This window comes from Astyanax mexicanus, chromosome 7, assembly GCF_023375975.1.
Source record: "Astyanax mexicanus isolate ESR-SI-001 chromosome 7, AstMex3_surface, whole genome shotgun sequence".
NCBI lineage: Eukaryota > Metazoa > Chordata > Actinopteri > Characiformes > Acestrorhamphidae > Astyanax > Astyanax mexicanus.
Window position 1 is genome coordinate 37,877,465 of NC_064414.1, and position 23,297 is coordinate 37,900,761.

General features: G+C 39.5%; 1 protein-coding gene across 4 annotated transcripts in view; it reads left to right on the forward strand.

The window, feature by feature from the left end:
• The window catches only part of vcla (vinculin a), a 66,373-nt gene that overhangs the window by 23,227 nt on the left and 19,849 nt on the right, over positions 1–23,297 (forward strand). For 2 of the 4 annotated variants that reach the window (XM_022684671.2, XM_022684673.2), the window contains exons 3-9: positions 2,138–2,288; positions 5,182–5,290; positions 6,499–6,621; positions 8,347–8,507; positions 17,164–17,257; positions 18,907–19,054; positions 22,896–23,049. In XM_022684671.2, the coding sequence (XP_022540392.2) occupies positions 2,138–2,288; positions 5,182–5,290; positions 6,499–6,621; positions 8,347–8,507; positions 17,164–17,257; positions 18,907–19,054; positions 22,896–23,049 (940 nt within the window). The remainder of the gene's footprint in view (positions 1–2,137; positions 2,289–5,181; positions 5,291–6,498; positions 6,622–8,346; positions 8,508–17,163; positions 17,258–18,906; positions 19,055–22,895; positions 23,050–23,297) is intronic. The other 2 variants (XM_022684672.2, XM_022684674.2) reach the window with 1 other exon arrangement.

Sequence of the window (23,297 nt, forward strand, 5' to 3'; positions counted from 1 at the left end):
ACATTTGGCACCATAAACACAAGCTGGCTCCGAGCACATAAATCAGCACACACGTGGTTGGTGACAGGGAATGTGAACTTGTCTATATATAGACTGTGTGGTGCTCAGTGATCCTCAGCTCAGATATAGGGAGGTGCCTGAGTTAATGTGGACCTCCACCTCAAACACTGCAGGCTTTCTCATACACTCACGTCATCATCCATTCCACCCCTGCCCTTTCTGTGGGGTGGGCGTGGGTGGTGGGGTGCTGGGGTATTGGGGGGGGGAGGTGAACTGAGACATGCTCCTTTATCTATTAATACATTACCACCTTAGTAAAAGGATGCCACTATGGGAATACTGAGGAAATGAGAGTGGCAGGATTATTCTCTAAAGTAAAATAAATCGGACTACATGAAAAATATATATTTTTTCATATCTTAATATGTGTACATTTTAAAAAATGAATTTTAAATGAATGTTTTTAGTTTTTTTTTTTTCAGTTTTTCATAAGTATTACTGGTGATTACCATGATCCCACAATATTGTTATTTTTCTTCATCATTTGTCCCCAGCAGCTGCCTTTTACAGTGTGTGGCATTCCACAATAAATGGACCAATAGAAATGACTGAAATGACTAAATAAAAAGAAATAAAATAAAATAAAATAAAAAATGGAATTAAATACTTTTACATTAAACCATGAAGATCTGTCTTATTCTGTAAAATTTACATTTATGATATACACTATATAGGGGATATTTTTATTTTATTTCTTTATTTCTTATCATTTTTCAACAATGATATACAGTATTAGTCAAACATTGTAATTTAATACTGAAGTTATATAGAGTATTAAGTAATACATAAGGAATCGTGTAGTAAACTTCAAAGTGTTAAACAAACCAAAATACTCTGTTAGGCTGGTAACTCTTATCGTAACTTATCCTGTGCAATAGAGGTAATTCTTGGTCTTCCTTGCCTGGGTCGGTCCCGATGAGAGCCAGTTTCATAATAACATTTTTAATGGTCTTTGCGACTGCACTTTCAAAGTTCTTGAAATTCTTCGTATTAACTGACCTTCATTTTTTAATGTATTTTTTTCTTTACTTAGTTGACAGAACAACATACAAATGCCCACACACGGACTGTCTAATATCTGTAGAGAACATCTTCACGGACTCCCTGAAGCACACAAACATGAAACTAGTGGTACCATGCATAATGCCAGAATTGGGCTAGGTAGGGTTTAAAGCTGTTGGAGTTAGCAGAAAGCCTTCCCTGGACAGTAAAAAGAGTCAGTCAAGAGCAGGATAAACACTTTTTGCCCATATAGGGATATATGGATGATTAGTTATTGACGTTTTCAATAAACCACTTACCAGACTGGATTTTAAAACAGAGGAAGTCTGTTGCATTTCCCACTGGACTATACTGACTTATTTGGAGACCAGAGATTCATATTAAAATGTATTGATCACTAGTAGACCCAACTATGCTTTAATTGGTGTCAGAACTGTGTCTAAATCACATTATATTTAGCCCTTATTTCAAAATGTAATTTAATAGCTGTGGCTGACTGACTTTAGATCGTTTACCCCTTAGTCTCCCTGACTTTTAGAACACCCTAAAGATTACTAACGGGTTAACGGCCATTGCTCATTAATTCCCACACATGTCTAAAATCATCCAGAAACTGATGCCTGATGTTACAGTGATGCTGCATGATCCTAAAGAACATTAAGTGGGCAATTCTGTGTCCATCAAATTTCCACACATTTTTTAGATCCACACATTTAGCATTTTAGTTGCTTTTTTGCGAACTGTAATGTGATCTTTCTGTCCTCGAGGTGTATCACCAGAATGTTGTGTAAGGATATATTCCTCCCTTCATTACAGTTAGATAGTTTAAGCATTTTTCTTCATAACTGAATGTGTTCTACAATGGTTCTCTGCCAGGTACAGTTAACCTCACTGTCAGAGTTCGATTTTCAATCCACTATACCGGAATACAAACTGCAAGAACTGTGTCATTGTCCAGTTATTTCTGGCTACAGTTTGTGCCTGTAGGCATCCATTATTGATTGTGATACCAGTATGCTCTCCCACTGTCTCCATTTCTCTCTCTCTGTCTCTCACTTTCTGTCTCTCTCTCTAGAGTGGAGAACGCCTGTGCGAAGCTGGTAGAGGCAGCGCGGATGCTGAGGACAGACCCGTACTCAGTCCCTGCTAGAGATTACCTCATCGATGGCTCTCGTGGCATCCTCTCAGGCACGTCAGACCTGCTGCTGACCTTTGATGAGGCAGAGGTATGCAGCCGATGCACTGGAGATTTTCAAGTTTTTAAGCAGCAGGCGAAGTCGACTCATTGAAAGTTTAATTAAAAGCCATTACCAAAACTCATTGCCATTACCGTGGTAATACTGCAACTCTATGAAAAGTTATGGTAAATTAATGCCAATAGAACTTGTCCAAATTCATCTTTATCCTAAAAAAGAGGCTTTATCTTGAGTGGATTGCTGTTTTAGGGATTTCCATAGTATCTTTGTAATCTCTGCACAATAAATTTGCCAGTGTTGAATCAACATGATTTATTTTAATACTTATAGGTTTAATTCAACACTAAGGACCCTATTTTAATGATCTATACTCAAGCTGTGAACTGCGCACCATGCAGCTTGATTTAGGGCTTGTCAGTGTGTCTTTGCTATCGTAACGACGGGAAAAGTATACCTTGAGTGGCTTGGAAAGCTCAAAAGGCATGTACTAATTCTCTTAATTAATCATGCATGTGTTTTGGCTGTTCCCAAGATAGCAGTATGGCAGAAATTTACCTGAACACACCTCACTTCCAGACCATCACATTCATCAACATAGATATATTCAAAAGCTCTGTTGCTATTTATACGACACAGGTGCAAGGCATGAAAATAGACTGTTGGCTATTTTTAACACTGGCATAGTTACTGTATGGTTAAACAATTTGGCATTAAAAGTGTCCTACTAAATGCTAATCGATCCTATAGATATGAATGCAGGTGGAGCCTTCTGTTCGTTCTTCTCTTCTCTGTGTTAATTTTAACTATAATTGTTTTAATTCTCTGCACAGATGATTTTACCAAAGTTATATTGCTTAATATCTTTGCCAGCTTGAAAAATATATAGAAGTACAATGAAATGCCACATGTCATGGGACAGGTTCTAGTGTTGTGCCTCACAGAAGCTGAGGAACGCTGCACTGACCTGTGGGAATATGCATGTGGGGTTCACACAGACAATTTTAGCCAGTCACGATCATTACCACAAACTTTTCTTTCTACTGTGGGCGTTAATGCCTTTTATAAGGTGTATCATATCTCTAACACAGTGTAAAAAAGAGGTGAAGAAAGGGTGCAGGCAGGGTGGAGTGGGTGGAGATGAGTGTCAGGGCTGATGTGTGACAGAAGGATTACAGCAAGAGTGAAAGGGAAGGTGTACAAGACAGTAGTGAGACCTGCTATGATGTTTGGCTTAGAGACAGAGGTGGCAGAGCTGAGCTGGAGGTGGCAGAGATGAAAAATCTGAGATTTTTGTTGGGTGTGACAAGGATGGACAAGATTAAAAATGAGCAGGTCAGAGGAACAGTGAAAGTGGAACGGCTTAGAGTTAAAGCTTGGGAGGTCAGGTTGAGATAGTTTAGACATGTATTGAGGAGGGACAGTGGATATATTGGACAAAGGATGTTGGAGATGGAGATGCCAGGCAGAAGGAGAAGAGGAATACCTCAGAGAAGATTAATGGATGTAGTGAAGGAGGACATGGGGATGGTTGGTGTAACAGTAAAGAAGGCAGGGAAAGGGAGCAGCTGAAAGACAACAAGAAAATGAAGATGATATCTCTTACATGTGTGACACTGTGGATCAAGGAATGTTAAAATGGAATGTCCCATCTTTGTGTCAGAAACTAACAGTACTAATTAATTCTCTGATAATTCATGTCGCTTTAACATTAGCATGCTGGTCAAATGTTCAGCCTCCCTCACAAGATAGCACCTCACAACTACAGTACAATACAGGATTGGGCTTTCCCATGCTGTCCTCTAAGATAAACATTTAATTATCTTATTATTAATGTACATACTGCAATGTACATATCTCATGCCTTCTAGCATTCCGGTGTATGTGGGCAGTGTTGGTTACAAGGTTTTAAACACAGTGTTTATTTTAGTAAGTAATGTGACTATAAATAACTCTTTAGTACATTTATTCAGTTACTACCTCCTCAATGAAGATTATGCCTCAGCTCAGGGCTTTTTCAGCTTCTGAAGAGCTTCTGAAGAATCTGTTTAAAACGATTCTTCAGTGACTCCTAATAAACAACACTGTTTTATAATCAGTTTACATTTTTTACACTATTTAATCCTAACAACAGCATTTTTTCCTCCATCCCCAGTACTGTAACACTGACTTTCAAGTCTTAATGAGATTGAAAGTTGTGTGATTTATCAGATGCAGGAGTAAAATGGAAGGAGACGGGTGGTCTCAGTGGGCTGGGATATTGTTGTAATCCTCCATGTGTGTGCTGCGTGTGTTCTGTGCCAGTTTAATAGAATTCACCCTGAGCACATGATCTCAAGCAGACGCTGCTTAGTGCACATTGTGTCTTTTATCAGCCTATCAGATACTTTAGAAGTAGAAGCGTGGCTTCAGCTGGTCACAAGACTCTTAATCACAAGACAAGATACAAAGCTGAACTCCCCAACCCTACAGCCACGCTCGGAACACATTATCCGAAACACTTAGTCTGCAAAAGTGATGAAATGATCAAAGTCATTCATTTAGTAGATGTTTTCCTCTTGAATAAGAAGGAACTATTTTGGACACTTTGGTAAATTGTAACTCATAGTTTTTTGATCTAGTGAAACTCTTATGCCATAAGTGAAAGCTTATTGGTTACAGGGTTGTGGGTTCAATACCAGGATCCACTGTTTTTCCACTGTTGGACATTTTGAGCAAGGCCCTGAACCCCAACTGCTTTAAGGAAGCAGTAGCTCCTAGCCTGACCCTGCACTTCGAGCCAGAGACAGATTTCATTACATTGTACAATTATAAATGATTATAAAGACATTTTTAGGTGTATTTAAAATGTTATTTTAATGATATTTTTGTTGTTTTGAAACATGTTTTTAAATGAATAATGTTATACAGTATATTTTTTTTTCAGGTGCGTAAAATCATCCGCGTCTGTAAGGGCATCTTGGAATACCTGACAGTAGCAGAGGTTGTGGAGACCATGGAGGACTTGATCACATACACTAAAAACCTGGGACCAGGTGATTTTTGCATTATCTTCCTGCATGTTTTTTTTTTATTATTTACCCAGTGTAACGCCTTAGCCCATGTCTGTCTTCTGTTTCTCCCTTATTTGGTCTCTTGTGCTCCTGCTCCTCTGTTTACCTGTCATGTTTCCCAGCCATGTGCTATTGTTGTGTTTTGTACCTGTCTCCACCCTAGCTCCGCCCCAGCCCTGCCCTATAGCAATTAGTGTTCTCACCTGTGTCTTATCTATAACCCCGCCCCCTCATCATCCTAGCCCAGGTGTTTCTCACTCTCCTCTTGTATTTAAGCCCCTCTGTTTGAATGTTCAGTGTCGAGTCTTTTGTATCTTTTGTATCTTTGTATCCTTGCCGTCCTTGCCGTCCTTATGTAATCTAGTCAAGCCTTTGCTGTGTATGTGTCATGTCGGTTTCTTAGTCTTAGTTTCTTAGTCTGTGTTTCTTAGTCTGTGTTTCTTAGTCTTTGTTTAAGTTTTATTTTATCCTAGCCTTGTTTTTTGTAAGTTTTTGCGTTACCCGTGTTTTGTTTACTGTTTTTTCATTTATCTTGTTTATTAATTAAAAATAGAAATTATATATCGTAACACCCAGTGGCTGATATTGTGTTAATTTAGATTTTTTCTTTAATAAGATTAATTAAACTTCAACTTGTAAAGGCTGATACGGAGACTTCTCTTCAAATGTTACATACCTATACCTTTGGTCAGAAACATATATATAAATATATAATATTTAAAGCCAAAAAAAGCTATACAAGGAAATAAACAAGGAAATAACACTCGGTATGCAGCTGAAAAAACAGGGCCAATACTTAGCGACAAGCTGGACAAAACAGAGGGGTATATATACATGGAAAACACCAGAAACTAATCAGAATCCAGGTGAGGCTGATCTACCTATGAGGTGCTGATTAGCTGGCTGAGACAAATGACTGGGACGTGTATGCTGGGAGTTGGAGTTTGTGGAAAAAGTGAAGAAAATCTGTAGAGGCATTGGAAGGTGTGACTATATATATGTATAACCAAGTAGTTTTACAAGCTTTTATGGAAAACACAAAAAATAATAATTATTAAGTTATAGTAAATGTTATTTAATACTTCAAATACTTACTATAAACACTGCTTAAATAGTTATCAGACCCAAACTCAGAGCTTCCGATTCAGCATCTGCCTGCTTATGTACAAATTTCTCCTCATTATCATTAGGAATGACGAAGATGGCGAAGATGATCGATGAGCGACAGCAGGAGTTGACGCATCAGGAGCACCGGCTGATGCTGATCAACTCCATGAACACAGTGAAGGAGCTGCTGCCTGTGCTGATATCAGGTGAGGGAGAGAGAGATCGGTGCCAGCAGCAGAGACGCCATGCCGCATGCTGTCGCCATGCACCAGCAGTTGATATGGCAACCTTGATAATTGCAGTCATTTAGCTGCTGGCACTTAGAAAGCAGAGTGAGCGTCTACCCAGCTTCGACCGGCAGCTGAGAGTCTGATAAAGCAGTGGAGAGTCCTTGTAATGATAGTGCTGGGGCATGTTCTATGTAGTGTGACCTTGAAGAGTTGCCTGCCATAGATGCTGCATGCAGAACAATGGGATGATAATGGGACAGTATGTAAGTGAGTCGAGGGCATGTATAACCTTCTCCATGTTTTTCGTCTGGGGTTGCAACGGTATGATACAGTCTCTAAATATATCAGGGTATGACAGTATTTCACAGATATCACAGCCTAAAGTATTAACACAGTCGTAATAAAAAAAAAATATAGAATTATGACTGTGACTGATCAGAGTACACGCACACTAGAAAGCAGCTACAGCATTAAATTTTGGGAAAAAGTAGATTTAGCTTAAGTAGGATAGCAGATTAGCAGCAATACTAACAGCTAGGCTCAGCAGGCTTAGTATATGTTATCTGTGATGCCGAGAATTGTTTTTCTGAGCTGGATTTCTCACTAAAAGTTGTTGCCAGGCTGAGGGCTGGCTGGATAGGATAGGTTTTACAGCCTGGCTCAGCAGGCTTTGAGTGCATTACACACTATCTTAACTGTTTTTCTGAGCTAGATTACTTGTTGATATTTGTTGGCAGGCTGAAAGCACCATGCTGCTTAGATAAAGTAGACTTTTGGTTTGTTGTAATATGTAATAATACTGTTGGTTATTCTTGTTAAAGCTGTGATGCTAACAGATAAAGCAGCATTCTTTGGTACGTGTTTGAACCAAAATTGGCATGCAGGGAAAACAGCAGTCATTTTTTCTACAAATACTGGTAATAGAGCTATGTATTGGCCTGGTTGAAATACAGGGCAATACATGTAATTTTTTATGTTAATTATTACAGTTTTTGAGAATTGGTACAGTTTTAAAAAACACAACATCTGTCACGTGGGCAAAACGAGATGTAGACATGCACAGGAACTCAACATAAAGTTTATTTGCAAAGTGGTAAAATTTGCAAGACTTACAGCATGATACAATGTACCAGAGAGAACAGGCTAGAGGTCACACACAAGAGGTAAAAACCGAGCAAGAGGGCAAAGCAAAGAAATTATCTAAAAACAAAGCAAGGTCAAAACCGAGAGAAGCTAGTAAACAAAGAGCTAGGCTAAAGAGTGTGCAAAAAGGCAAAAAAGGGTTGGAAACAGAAGGATCTAGACACAAAGAAAACACTCGGTAGAAGAGTTATGCAAGATAGATTCAATACTCGGAAACGGGGAACAGAAACGGGGGGTATTTATATAAAGGGAGACAGGAAACGACAACTGGAACAGTCAGGTGAGCCGGCACGCCGAAGCGTCATGTGATCCAGCATATCTGGGAGGTTAGAGACTGGTGCATTCTGGGAAATGCAGAGTTAAGAGCAAGAACTAGAGTCCAGGACAGGCAGAAAGTCAGCTACAGGACTGATAGTATCAGTAATAAGCAAATGTTCCTTCTATTATAACCATAGATTTTCACACCATGATATATTGTGAAATTGGTAACCACTGCAACTTTAATCTTTTCATTTTATCTTTGTACTATTAACAAACACTGTTCTTGCCTTTCTTCAGCTATAAAAATCTTTGTGACCACCAAATGTACCAAGAGCCCAGGAGTAGAGGAGGCTCTGAAGAACAGGAACTACACCTTTGAGAAGATGAGCGCTGACATCAACGAAATCATACGAGTGCTCCAGCTTACCTCCTGGGATGAAGATGCCTGGGCTAACAAAGTATTTGACTTATTTCAAATTTTATCAGTTCTTATGATATGCTGTTATTGTGCATATTATACAAATGGTGCACAAGTAGAACCAAAAGTGTATGTATATGTGATCTGAGCACACTTCCTTCCTAATAACACACTCGCACCTCCTCACACTCCCACGTATATTGCCGCTGGCCCAAAACAGCCTCCATATCTCTCTGTATATCACACCTACCTACATCTGTCATACTCTCCTGCTCTCCTTTCATCATTCTCCTCCACAGGTTCCTTCAGGCATAGTGTAGAAAGATGTAGCAGAGTATTAGGAGGGAAACGATCTTGTTTATTTATTGCTGGGGTACATCATGGAGTGACATGGCCATAATTACAAACGCAATTATCGAGCATTTTCTCCTTTCATGGCCAGGCCTAGAATACTGCAACTGTGTGATAAATAAACAGTGTCAGGAAACACAGAGGAGTCACTTCCAGATCATGAGCGCAGGGCGCTATTGCGCAGGGGAAGGTGCTCGATAATTGCTTGTGGCCAACATGTGTCATGTGGTACTGAAGTGCAAATTGAGTTAGTGGGTGTAAAAGCTATTTCATTACTTGCTGTGTTTGACTGTCCCTTCCTTCCTCCTCAGCATGATTATTCTTCATGCTTTCCTCACTGAAGATATGTTCTGAATAGGGGTGTAACGGTACAAAAAAAATCACAGTTCAGTGCACACAATATGAGCATTTTGGTATGATTTCAGTACAGCAGGTGAAAAAGCAGCAACAACAACAAAAACAACAGCAATTTGTCCACATTAAACACTAAGTAGCTTGAGCTAACTTTAGAATAGCATGTTGTTGATGACTTTTAGCTTAAGGCACGAGTTCCCAAATGTGCTTATGTATCTACTTTTATTCAGTAGTCTGTTCTTGAACCCATCAAAAGTTTGAACACACTATATGTTTTAATATGTTCTTCATTGTAGGCATCATCCACTATAAAGAAAAAACACTATTTAGTATAATTTAGTATAATTATTTAGTAAACAAAAAAGTGTTAAACAAACAAAATATGTTTAAGATTTTTTAAAGGATGCACCTCTTGCTTAGATGATAGCTTTGCTCAGTCAGCTTTATGAGGTAGAGTCAGCTGGAATGGCTTTCAGTTAACAGCTGTGCTGAAATGGACAGGAGATAATTACTTGAATTTCTTGTCTCTTAATTTGTTTGAGAGTACAGTTGTGAAATTGTAAAGAGGTTGAGTTGGTATACAGTGAATAGCCATATTTGAGTAATGTTTTAATACATATTATGGCAGGAACTACTCAACTAAATAAAGTAAAAAAATACTTTAGAAAATGAAAGTGTGTCAATCTGAAAAATATTTAGTATTCATTTACAATATAAAAAAAATACATTGAATGAGAACGCGTGTCCTAACTTTTGACTGGTACTGTATATAAACAATAAAATACCAACAATAATTCTAATACTGTAAAGCTGTAATAAACATTCACTGTATGTGATCCCTCTTACTGTCAGTACTGGTTTTATTGGTGTGCTACTGAGTAATAACCTTATTGACTTAGGACTGTTATCAGGGTGTCTCTCTTCAAGCTGTCTCTCATGCAAGGTATCCTATGCATTTTCCTTAGTTGTCAATCGTGCAATACTCAATATTATATTAAGAATACATACTAATTAATGGTATAAACTGTGTTCTAACTGTCTTACTATGTCATAAGTAATACAGAAAAAAGTAAAAATTATGTATACTCAAATATCTATGATGCATAAAACTTTTAGGGTTTTATGTGTGGTTATAATGGGCACTGTTATCCCACAATGCAGTTCTAGTCAAGTAGTCAATAAGTTAAAGTTTTCTGTACAAACCTGCCAATTCTGTAGTATTAAGCTTAGTATATAGTGTTACATTTATTATTCACACATACCTACGCTTACCTTATATTATCATAGGACTGTATGCACTAAACTGTGACCACTGGAATAAGATGGTTTGGTACAAATATGTTACCGTATGTACCGTTACACCCTTCGTTCTGAAGCATGTTATAATTTTCATGTCTGATTTTCTGTTCACCCTGATGTAACCTTATGTAAACACAGGCTTTTCTTTCTTTTTGTTCTTTCTTTTCTGTACTCTTCCGTTCTTTTCCTCCTTGTAGAAGGTAAGGCTTCCTCTTTCCCACTGTAATGCTCTAGCATGTGGCAGACGAGTCTTTCATGCTGTTGCATACTGTATGTGTGTGTGTGTGTGTGTAGTGTGTGGATAATGCAGGACATGTGATTGTCCTTATTGCATTCATTGTGTGGGTTGCAGCATTTGTCAGACACAGTCAACATTCTGTATGTTGGTGTCTGTGGAGGACGGTGTATTGTAAGTTCAGAAAAGCAGCCCAGAACTGGGGGAGATAACAGGCGGGGTTTATCTGTCTATCTCTGTGCTTTTCTTTGCCTTGCATTTTTGAATGCCAGTTACACTGTTCCATGTTTCTCCTCCCCTTTTCACACTCTGTTCACAGGTGTCTCTCATTGAGCCTCACTCACTCTGTTATCCTGCCTCTCTCCTTAAACCCATTCACACTCTTGTCCTGTCATTTTTGGTCGCTATTCCACTGCAGGTCTAAATGGTTACTAAGATTGATTCGTACTGCTGCGCTCAGGCTACAGCTTTGCTTTTCATTTGCTGTGTTGCTAAATCAAGACATGGAAATGCAAAGTGTCTGATAATACATTTTGCAACTTGTAAGCTAACTTACAAAAACGAGCATACTTTTTTATTATTTTTTTTCCCATTTTCTCCCCACGGCCAATTAACCAACCCACCCATTAAGACTCCTCCTATCACTAGCGATGCCCCAACACTGTGAAGACTAGCACATGCCTTCTCTAATACATGTGAAATCAGCCACCACTTTTTTTTTAACTGCTGGTGATGCAGCATTTCCGATTAGCCAGCTCGCGCGGAGGAAAGCGCAGCGACTCAGTTTCAATACATCAGCTCACAGACACCTCGTGCTGCGGACATCACCCTTTGGATAGCGCCATCTACCCATCTATCATTTATCAGAGACCAATTGTGCTCTCTCAGGACTCCGGTAGCCAATGACAAGCTACATGAACAGAATTCGAACCGGCGATCTCCTGACCATAGTGGCAGCGCTTAGCCGCTGCACCACTTAAAGGAGCATACTTGTGGACTAAATGCAAAATGGAGATTTCACAACAGCTACAGACCTTGTTTAACATCACTACTGCAGCCTAAGCATGCCAGCTAGCATCCTCAATCCCTAATCACTATTGAGCTTGATTAACATTGCTACTTCAGCATTAGCACACTGAGTGCCTTGCTACTGTGGAATTAGCAAGGCCAAACTAGCCAATCATCAGATCCCAACATCATTAGCCTGTCCCACCAAATGGTTTTGTGGCCAATATAACTACTGAGACATTAGCATGTCGGCAAGCGGCATTATCCGACATTACTCCTGACCTTGTCCAGCATTGCTACCATAGCATAAGCATGCTGGCTAACATCCTTTCCCTCATCACTATCGGCCTCCTTTAACATCGCTACTTCAGCATTAGCACACTGATTGCCTACTGTGGAATTAGCAAGGCCAAACTAGCCAATCATCAGATCCCAACATCATTAGCCTGTCCCACCAAATGGCTTAGTGGCCCACAAGTATGCCGAATTAGCAAATCGGCATGTTAACTTGCAAAATAGAGCACATCCTAGTTAACTACTTGTGAAATGGATAAATGTGTGCTTTCACCACAGCTACAGGCCTCGTCCAACATTGCTATACATACAATATCATTGCCAATGCGTTAGCATGCTGGCTAAAGACCTAATCCAACATTGCTTCTGACCTTGTCCAACTTTTCTACCACTGCGTTAGCACCCCGACCTACAACCTACCACAGCATTAGAGCAAGTTCTAGCAAGCCAATCAGCAGATCACAGTTTCATTAAGCTCTCCCACCAAGTTCCCTGAATTAGCAAGTTAGCATGCTAACTTGTGCAAATGGAGCATACTAGTTAACTAAATGCAAAATGGAGAATGGTGAGCTTTCATGACAGATACAGGCCTTGCTCAATATCACTTCTGCAGCATTAGCACAGTAGCTACCAGCCTACTACTGCATTTGCAAGGCCCAGCTAGCCAATCAGCAGATTTCATTGTCATAAGGCCCTCCCACCAAACGGTTCTGTTGCCCCTAAATGTCCTGCGTCGAACATGTTCATGTGAAAAAGCCACTATAGAACGGTTACCCTCTGTGCTCAGAATCATTCGAACCTGCAGTGGAAAAGCGTTTTTCGTAACTTGTTCACACTTATTTGGTCTGTGTAAGCAAGTGGCAGTGTGGCCTGTGTTCTCTGCTGTCTCTCTCTGGTGCGTGTTAGTTCTGTGTGTGTAGCGTAACCCCTAATGAATGCTGTTTTCCTGATAAACCTGCAGTCCTGCTAGCTCTTATCTAACACAGCAAGTCTTTTCCTTAAGGCACTCCTGCTCTGTGTGAATGTGTAGTCTCATGGTAAACAGCTGTTCTACCTTTGTTTACATTACATGTTCTTTGCTTGTATACAGATGTTATGTAATGTGACTCGCACTGCATTTTTACAAACTGGTCTTTTTTGGAGTGGAACTGTGTTTGTGTGGTCTACCACATAAATGATTCCCCATCCAGTGCTTTAGTTCAAACTCAGTCTCGGCAGCATCGTTCCCTGAGGCCTGTGGGGCTCATACTCGCATCATAAAAACTGGATTGATGAGGTTACGCCAGCAGGCACAAACAGTCCCTCCACCTCTCATAACACACACTCTCTCTCTCACACACACACACACACACACACACAGATGTAATAACTAGAAATGCCAGAAGTGCTGCATCATATTTTTCCCAAACAGATGATTTAGCACATAACATGCATTTTGTCACCCTCCACTAGGAGTAGGGTGTGTTCATTTGGACAATATATAATCGGTTTTGTGATACACTTCAAAAAAATACCTTCACTAGGAGTCTGAACATTTTCTCCGATAGGTTGCAGAATTATGACTAAATAAAATTGATTTAGTGCTGAATTGCAAAACATTTTCATAAGCAGTGAGAGCATTCCAAACATTAAAGATGGGAAATATTGCAGTATGTATTTAGAACTGTAATGAACTGCAAAAAAATACGGACTAGAACATGAACCAACTGAATGGTTATAATAAAACATCATACTATAAAACGCATCCTTTCATTTTCCCAAAAATCGACAGTGCTCCTTATAATCCAGTGCACTTTATGTAAGAATTTTACCAGTCATGTTATAAGGAGCAGTAAAGCCACTCCACTGAGGTGCAGCGTTATACAGGAGTTTTAGTGATGCCTGATGACTTCTCCAACCAAGGCTGGAGAAGTACTAGCATTAACCGCTAACCACACTAACAGCTAGCTTTTTCCTCATTCCGAGATGAGTATATTGGATTGTAGTCTGCGTGTTTACCGTGTTTAAACAAGCTTTGTGGGACGAACCGCTAGCTGATAGCATCCTGGCTTACTGAAACACTTAGGGTTCCTCGGTCTAGTGCTGTCGGGCAGCATTTACTAGCGCTAAGCGCTGCTAACCACGGCTAGTGTTGCTGCTAATTACGGCTAACCGTGCCGTTGTCAACCGTGCTGTTGAAAATATTGGAAATCTTTTGTTTACTGAATTAGAAGGGAAACATGGCAATCACCTTTGTTCCTTGCTATTGGCTCTTAAAATGCGCCTTATTATGTGGTGTACCTTATGTATGAAAATAGACCAGAAAATAGACATTCACTGATAGTATGCCTTAAAGTCTGAAAAATACAGTTACATGGTTAAAACATGTTACAGTAAAAAAAAAAAAAAGATTTTTGTTAAATTATCATGTTTCTTGCTGTGGAGACTTTGTCTTCCTTGGTCTCATAATGTAAGGTTTATGTAATGGCTATTTTGACTGAAAAAGAAATAAATTACTGATAATGGTCCCTAACTTTTGTCAGATAAACAGCACTGTGTATTAAACACACTCTGGTACGTTATCTGTCAGTATGTGAGTAACTGTAGATGTGGAGTGGAAACTTCAGACAGTTTAACATTTCATTCACTTTCCTACCTGCCTCAGTGTCCATCTGCTCAGGTTACAGTCTGTGCACTTGACTGGATGTGTTATTTGTGTTTTACTCACACACTACTGTCTGTACCTGGGAAATGTGTGTCATCTTCAGGTTGTTGCAGAAGCTCATTGCATATTCAGGGAGTGATCACATCATTAAAAATTTATCAGCTGCCCTCTTCTGAACCCCACGCTGTTCAGCTTGGTTTAGACACTGATACGTACACTATATATGGACAAAAGTATTGGGACACTCATGTATTGGAATCAAGGGCATTAAAAATAGAGGTTATGGTGCCATTTGTATGGGTTTCTTCTAGATTTTGGAATATTGCTGTGAGGAATTTGATTGTGACCTCACATCACAACCAACTGCCTATCTCAACTCAAAGGTAGTGGATGAAGCACCGTCATTCCAGAGAACACAGTCCCAATGCACAATAGCTCACTTCTGGTGGGATTTATACCCTTCTAACCAATGTCTGGACTTAGGCATGTTGCCAATAGGATCATGTTAACCTGCTCCAGAGAGTCTTATTCTATTGGCTGTGCTTCTCTATAGGCAATCAGTACTTTGAAATATCTCAGTGCATACATAAGAAAAAGGTGTCCACAATCGTTTTAACATGTATAGATAGTGTATTTGTGTATGTCTGTCCTGAGCAACTATTGATGGTTGATTGAACACATACTACACATCAAATTTCCCTACAAATTGTGGGAGTCTTGCTCGTTAGCTCCTGAGCTTCCCTGTTTAGAGTGTATAGTATGCCTGGCTGCAGATGCCGGTGGTGGTGTTACTGAAGCAGATGTGATTCAGAAGTGTTTTGGGATTAATGCCTAATAAGACATCATGCTGGACTGTGTGGTTCCCGAATGCAACCCAACTCCTCGCTGACTCCAGCTAATAACGCAGACCAACGGAAATGACTCATCAGCTCCCGAATAATCTGATCTCATCTCTCTTGTGGCTTTGACTGCAGCTGTTACTGGATACAGGAGAAAGGAGGTGCAGGAGATAGAGTGGGTGGATGAAGTTCCTTTTTGCTGAAGACACAGATAAAGGTTCATCTGTGTGGTCTGACTCGCTGCATCACACCTTTCTGCTGTAGCAGTTTGCTTTAAAACTATACTAGAGTAGATACTAGATCAGACGTTGCAGGAAACAGAGCATCCTCATCCTTGAGCTGATGTACAGTAAAGGGTAGCTAGCTGAGCTGTGTGTGTAGCTCTGTGGTGGATGCAGGTGGGTGCTGAGTAAGATGTTGTATGGTGAGGAGCACATTTCTGAACTGCATGTTTAGGAAATTTTACAGGGATAGATGAATTTATCAAAAGTTGGTGCTAAGCGCAGACTTTTATAGAATTGTATATCACAATATAGGTGCAGCTTGAGTCGAATCTTATTTTATACTCTGCTGGTTGTTGTCACATGTGGATCAGGACATTTGCTGTATTAAAACCGCTAAAAGAGGTGTTTGCATATCGTCGCTGTCCAATGAAAAACACTTATCTCCATTTCTGTCGATTTTTAGTTTACTACATAATTTGAACATACAAACTGTCCCTTACCCTTACACAAATTTCTTGATGAATGGACCAATAGAAACTCTTTTAAATGACCTGAAATAAACTCTTTTTACATTGACTTCCATTGAAAGTTTACAAGGTTTTTTCTCTCTTCTGTAAAGTTGCTGTTTTGGAGATAAGTGTTTTTCATTGGACAGCGACGATATACTGGCTTGGGCTGATTGCCATATTGTAATCACTGAACAACGTTTTGGCACATATGGCTTAGACCAGTTGCCATATTATACTGGGTAGCTGGGGTATAGGTACATGTGTCTCAGGCCTGGGAGTTCAAGAGAGTTCCTTTAACTAATGGAACAGTATTAGCAATTAGTGTACTCTTTCTAAGGTGTTCAGCTGTCCGATGACAAATTGAACTGCTTTAGGTGAAATCTCTGCACATCCCTGTGCACTAATGCTGCTTCAGACTGTTCAGTGCAGCAGGATCTACAGAGCCAGAGGCAGTGAGCCAGACTGACTCGAAATTTCCTCCAAACCTGTGAGTGGGTGCAACGGAGTGTGAAGTGGTGATTATGTGGCCCCCTCCACCTGTGTGTGTGTGTGTGTGTGTGTGTGTGTGAGAGAGAGAGAGAGAGAGAGAGAGAGAGAGAGAGAGATTGAGAAAAAAAGCTACCTGTCTGTCCTTCAGTCTGTGAGGGTCACCTAGCACTGTAAAGCCCCTCCCGTCAGCATTCTCTTTCCCATGAGTGAAACATACTCACACACATGATCCACTTTATAATAGTAACAACCAGCCAAGGTCTGACTGCAGTTCACCTCTACTGATACAGCATCCTTCAGATATTTAGTTTTATACTCTTGTTTTATTCCTCATTCCTCTATTCCACCTCTACTCCAACTCTCCCTCTCTCTCTCTCTCTCTCTCTCTCTCTCTCTCTCTATCCATCTACCTCCATCTCTCTTTCTCTACTCTGTCCTTTTCTCTCTCTGAAGGACACTGAGGCAATGAAGAGAGCTCTGGCACTGATCGAGTCAAAGATGAATCTAGCTAAAGGCTGGCTTAAAGATCCCAATGGCCTACCAGGTAACCAAGCATGCCAACACAAAAAACCTTTATCTGTTCCTAAAAATGGAAAGAGGGACTGACTAGGGCTTTGTGGGAGAGATAGACATAGAATAAACAGTTAATTAGGGGTGCTATACATCTTTTTTTTATTGGACATACAGTTTACAGTAACTGATGTTTTTGGCAGAATAAATAGAATGCAAAAATTACACTATGTACAGATACACTTGTAACACCTGGTCAACCACCAGGGCACAACATCATAGGAACTGCCAATAAATACCATTTCAACCCCCTTCCAAACTATTAGTAAGAGTCATATAGTAACTCCAATAGTAACAGCCATAGAGGAACAGCAATAGAACATCAGAGCAACCACATGTCAACACAATTTCAGCCACCTAGCAAAAGAGTCACACTATTGAGCATGTAGGAATTGCCTAGTGACTTCCTTGATATGGGAACCACATAAGCTTTTGTATTTTTATGTAAGACCACCTTTTGATTTGTTTTACATTGAACCCACTTAATGTAAACAATCTGCAGGGTTCATGTGAGGGCTAAACAAGTCTTAAAATGTCTGAAATTCGGGGGCACCAATTGGTCCAGGGGTCTAAAGCGCTGCCTCTATGAGCAGGTCGCAGGTTCGAACCCCCACTCATGCAGCCTTGCCATCAAGCTGCCGGAGCTCAGAGGGCGCCAAATTGGCCCTGCTCCCTCCGGGTGGCTAGATGGCGCTCTCTCCCCACATCACTCCTAGGGTGATGTCTGCAGCACAGGGCGTCTGTGAGCTGATGTGCAGGAACCGAGTCGCTGCTCTTTCCTCCGAGCGCACGGGCTGCTTGGCAATGCTGCATCAGCAGCAGCTCGAAAAGAAACGATGGCCTAATGAATGGGTTGGGTAATTGGCCGTGTAAATTGGGGAGAAAATGGGAAAAATTTGAAATAAAATTATTTAAAATGTCTAAAATTCAAAAGACTTTTCATCCAATGTCTCAAATTGAATTTACTCAATCCTTTTTTTTATTAATTCTCTAAAAGTGTAGTCTATTTGGAAGTTAGTTCTCTTTGTCTCTAGGGGGATATAGGTGTTGGTTTGTGGTGATTAAACTACAAATCCCATGATAACTGCAGGCAGGAAACAGTCCTGTTTGTCCACTACCTGCCAACCAAATATGTTCGTGGATACAAACTTTCCTCAGTCACCAAAGTAACACCTCTAGAGTTAATTCATCTGCTTATAGTGGGAAAACATGGGAAAGTTGTTTTCAATCAGAATTGGATTTACAACAGTGATTTTCAAGGTTGGTTGTAGACAATTCCCAGTAATTGATATAAAGCTCACTGCAAACCATGCAGGAGGATCATCCAGGTCCTCTGTGGACAAAAAGCCTCTGTGGGCTCAAGCAACCACACAGTTTGAAGCTGAGATTAATGCTAAAAAGGAAAACTCTGGTCTAAAATTTCATTCAGAATGGTTTAAATTTATCTCACTAAAACTCGCAAGAACCCTGTAATGATCATTTGTTTATTATATTAAGATCCATATTTGCAGACATATTAAATTCAACTGAATACAGGGTCATCAATTTGATAAGTCTGTACAGTAAATCTGAGTCAATCAGTGCATATGAATATATAAATGTGCTGTTGATGTGTTTGTATAGGGACTCCAGGTGAACACGCTGTGCGTCAGATTCTGGATGAGGCGGGTAAAGTGGGTGAGCTGTGTGCTGGGAAGGAGCGGAGGGAGATCCTGGGAACGGCCAAGACTTTGGGCCAGATGACGGATCAGGTGTCGGACATACGTGCCAGGTAAGGCCTCCCATACAGAGACGTCCTTGCACACGGACTGAGTGATCAGATAGCAGTTTGGAACTGAATGCAGAATGCAGACTACCCGCTTAATCTGAGTTTGTTGACATTTACAGCTGGGGCTGGACGATATGGCCAAATATTTGTATCACAATGTATTTCTTGATGTACAGCTCTGGAGACCACTTAAAAATGATGAGTTTCTTTGATTTCACCAAATTGAAAACCTCTGGAATATAATCAATAGGAAGATGGATGATCACAAGCCATCAAACCAAGCTGGACTGCTTGAGTTCTTGCACCAGGTGTGGCATAAAGTTATCCAAAAGCAGTGTGTAAGACTGGTGGAGTAGAAAATGCCAAACATGCATTAAAACTGTGATTAAAACCAGGGTTATTTTACCAAATATTGATTTCTGAACTTTAAACACTTTATGAATATAGCTTGTTTTTTTTTGCATTATTTGAGGTCTGAAAGCTCCGCATCTTTTTTGTTATTTCAGCCATTTCTCATTTTCTGCAAATATTTGCAGGAAGAAATGGAATGGAAATGAATTTGAAAGAAATGTTGTTTGTAGTTTATAGAATAAAACAACAATGTTAATTTTACTCAAACATAAATCTATAAATAGCAAAATCAGAGAAACTGATCTAATGAGTCCTGTTATGAACATCAATCTGTGACAGATGCTGTACATAATGTACAAGACCAGTCAAATATTGGGATATACCTTCTGATGTAGTGTTTTTCTTTATTTCTTTTTTATTTCGTTTTTATTTATTTCATTTATTTTCTACACTGTATTGTGATTAATATTACAAATATGTAAACAATTAAGGGACACATATGAAATTGCATACTAAACAAAGAAAATGTTTGGTCTCCACAATCCAGTGATCTAAACCTGATAAAATAAGATGGTGATTTAGGATGAGCTGGAGCTTCACAGAGTGAAGGAAAAGCAGCATCTATTGTTCAGCACATCCAGAAACTCCTTCAAGACATTGAGAAAACTCTTCCAAGTGACTCTACTTAGGCTACGTTCACATTACCAGGCTGAACCTTTACCAAATCTGTTTTTTTTTTCGCTCAACGTGGTCCAGATTTGATTTTTTCGTGGTTGTGTGAATGTGCCAAATCAGATTTTTTTAGATAAGCTATTTACTCTCCACTCAAGCAAAACACATCTATTTCCCTTTATAAAGCTATGAGTTGTCTCTCAAATATCATGTTCTTTGTTGTGGGTAAAGAAGGCAACATTTAAACACGTATCAATGTGCACATGTGAAAAAAGAAAACACATTGAATGGTGTGTCCAAAATTTTGAGTGGTATTGTATATTGAAATATCAGAAAAATCATATCCTTATTATTAGAAACATTTAAAATATTCTATATTGCAATATGTATTTATATCTTTACAGCCTAGCATTCCTACATTCTATAAATAACACGCAAACATGTTCAGTGAACTCTCTATACAAAACATGACATAGTCACAGTATGTTGTCTTTTTTTAAACAGGCATTGTGTGAAGCTTTAAACATAAAGATGTCTATCAGAGACACAGTCACAACATCACACACTGTATCTAGATTTACTCTAGGCAGGCTTTAAGCACTGGGTGTGTGAGCAGTGTTATTTTCAGAGGGCGATGCTGTGTGCTGTCTGTGTGTGTTGAGGCTGAGCTGCAGAAAGTGAAAATGATAGCCCTGAGATCAGAAGGGAGGCCCTGGCTTCATTAGAGGGACTGGGGTAAAGCAGATTAAAGGCTGAGCACTGCTTAATCAGCCATCGCTTCAGACCACTGCCTGCACACAGTTCATCCAGCAGAGGCGGGAGCTAAATGCCAGAAAAATACCTTTGCCTACACACACATAAATACACACACTCGCATGGCGCTGTGGCAGTGTGAGGGGTCAGGGCAAATGTTTAGCTCAGAATGTGCAGTTACAGAGAATTTTATAAAATATTTGTTTATTTAGATGCCAGCTTAACCTAACTTAACATGTAACTAATTATCTGCTAAATAATTATCTGACATTTGTCTCTATCAAAAAGTTAATTGGATCTCTGAATGAAACACTAAGTTGTATATTTAAGAATGAATTTACCCTCTTGCCCTGACTTTAACCTAATTTCAAAGCCTAAATCTAATCTTAATCCTAAACACTATCCCTGACCTTAACTTCAGTCTAACCCTGAAATTAACCCCAGCTCATAACTTAATCCTCACCCTAAACCTAACACTAACTCCAATCTAATACCAAGATTACGTTTAGCTTGATAACAAAAAATTCCCTCAAGCTCCAAATTTAACCTCAGCTCAAAAAAACAAGCATTAGTCTATACATAAGTCACATTAACCATGACCTTAACCTTAGCTCAAAACCTAAACCTCTCCCTAAACCTAACACCAATTTAAATAAAACCACTATCTTAAACGTAGCTTAATAACTGAAGTCAAAGTTAGGCTCATGTTTAGGGGACAATTAATGTTTTAATCTAAGGTTTTGGTCAGGGTTAGAGAGAGTTTTAGTTATATATTTAGGTTGAGGTTAAGATCAAGGTTAGAGTGAATTTTAGATTCAATGTTAGGGTTAGGGTTAGGGTCCTAAGCCTAAACCTCAAAGCCTAAACATCACCTTAAACCGAACACTTACTTTAAACCTGATCTTACCTCAGTTCAAAATCTAACCATTACCATAAACACTTTCCCTAAGCTTAACTTAACTTTAGCTTAAAGTCTAGACCTCCCCTTAAAGTAAGTGACCTTACTCTACAATCCTCCTCTTGACCTCAGCTCAAAACTTTAACCTTAATCTCAGCTCAAAACCTAAACCTTACCTAAACATAACACATACTATAGTCCTCCTGATAATGCTAGCTCAAAACAACTGAACGTTTACTGTTATCATGATCTTAAACTCAGTCTAGGACTTTAATTTCCAAACCTGACACTAACCCACATACTCTAACCTTGACCTTAACCTCAGCTCAAAACCTAAACACTACCTTAAACTTCAACTTAAACTTCAACTCACTCTTAATCTTAACCCTTGTGTGGTGTTCATATTTTTGTTACTCGTTTACTTTGTTACTTGTATTAATTTCAGCAAAATTAAGCAATTTTGTATTAAAATGCTTTACACTTGCTTGCTTCACCTAAATTGCAAGCAATATAAACAGCTTATATGGTTAGTATTTGCCCTTTACCTTTCTTATGTTACATTTCTTTCAAAAAGTGCTCCTCTTTTTTTTATTCGTTTTTTTAATAAAATGTAAAAGAAAATGAATTAAACTCAAGATATGAGTAGAAAATGTGTTTAGTTCCAAATTTACAAATGAAGCAATGTTTATTAGCCCTTGGCCAAACATACTGTATGTAATATAAATGTGCGTGGGGGGGGAGGGGTTGGGGGTGTACAGTGTGTTTATCGAGTTTATTGAATGTGTTTTGATATATGTTTTTCACAAAAAAATGAGCCAATGCCAATGAGTTTGAGTTAGAAAAAATATTTTTTTTGTATCATTTGATGAAAAATGAAAACGGGTCCCACAGACCCGAACACCACACAAGGGTTAATCTAGGATCAAACCTTAAACCTAACCCATAACCTTACATTTACTAAAACCTTGACATTATCCTCAGATTAGCACATTAACCATAGTGTAAGCTTCAGTTCAGCCCTGACGTTTACAGCAACTCAAAACCTAAATCTTACCTTAAATCTTGGTGCTTTTTGCAATTCTAACAATGCTGATTCAATTATCCAGGAAAAAAAACATGTGTGAATGTAGTATAATAGGGGACCCACATTGTTTCTGTGTTGTGTTCCAGAGGTCAGGGACCCACGCCTATGGGCATGCAGAAGGCGCAGCAGGTGGCTCAGGGTCTGGACATCCTTGTGGGCAAAGTGGAGAATGCTGCCCGCAAACTGGAGATCCTGACCAATGCCAAGCAGGCCATCGCCAAGAGAATAGATGCTGCACAGGTCAGAGTTCACTCTGTTCACCAGTAATGCACACAGAATATGTTTTGGGAAAGGGTGGTCTGTGCTACTTGGTCAGCTACTGCACAAGACAAAGAGATTTAAATCACATCCCAGCAGACACACAGGGGCTCATCCCTGCAGACGGATCATCCACCAAATGAAGATCAGAGCTGACAGGCCATTATAAAATGTTATTTAATTTGCCTGCTCTGTGACTTACGAGCATCCGGAGGGTGGGAGACAGAATT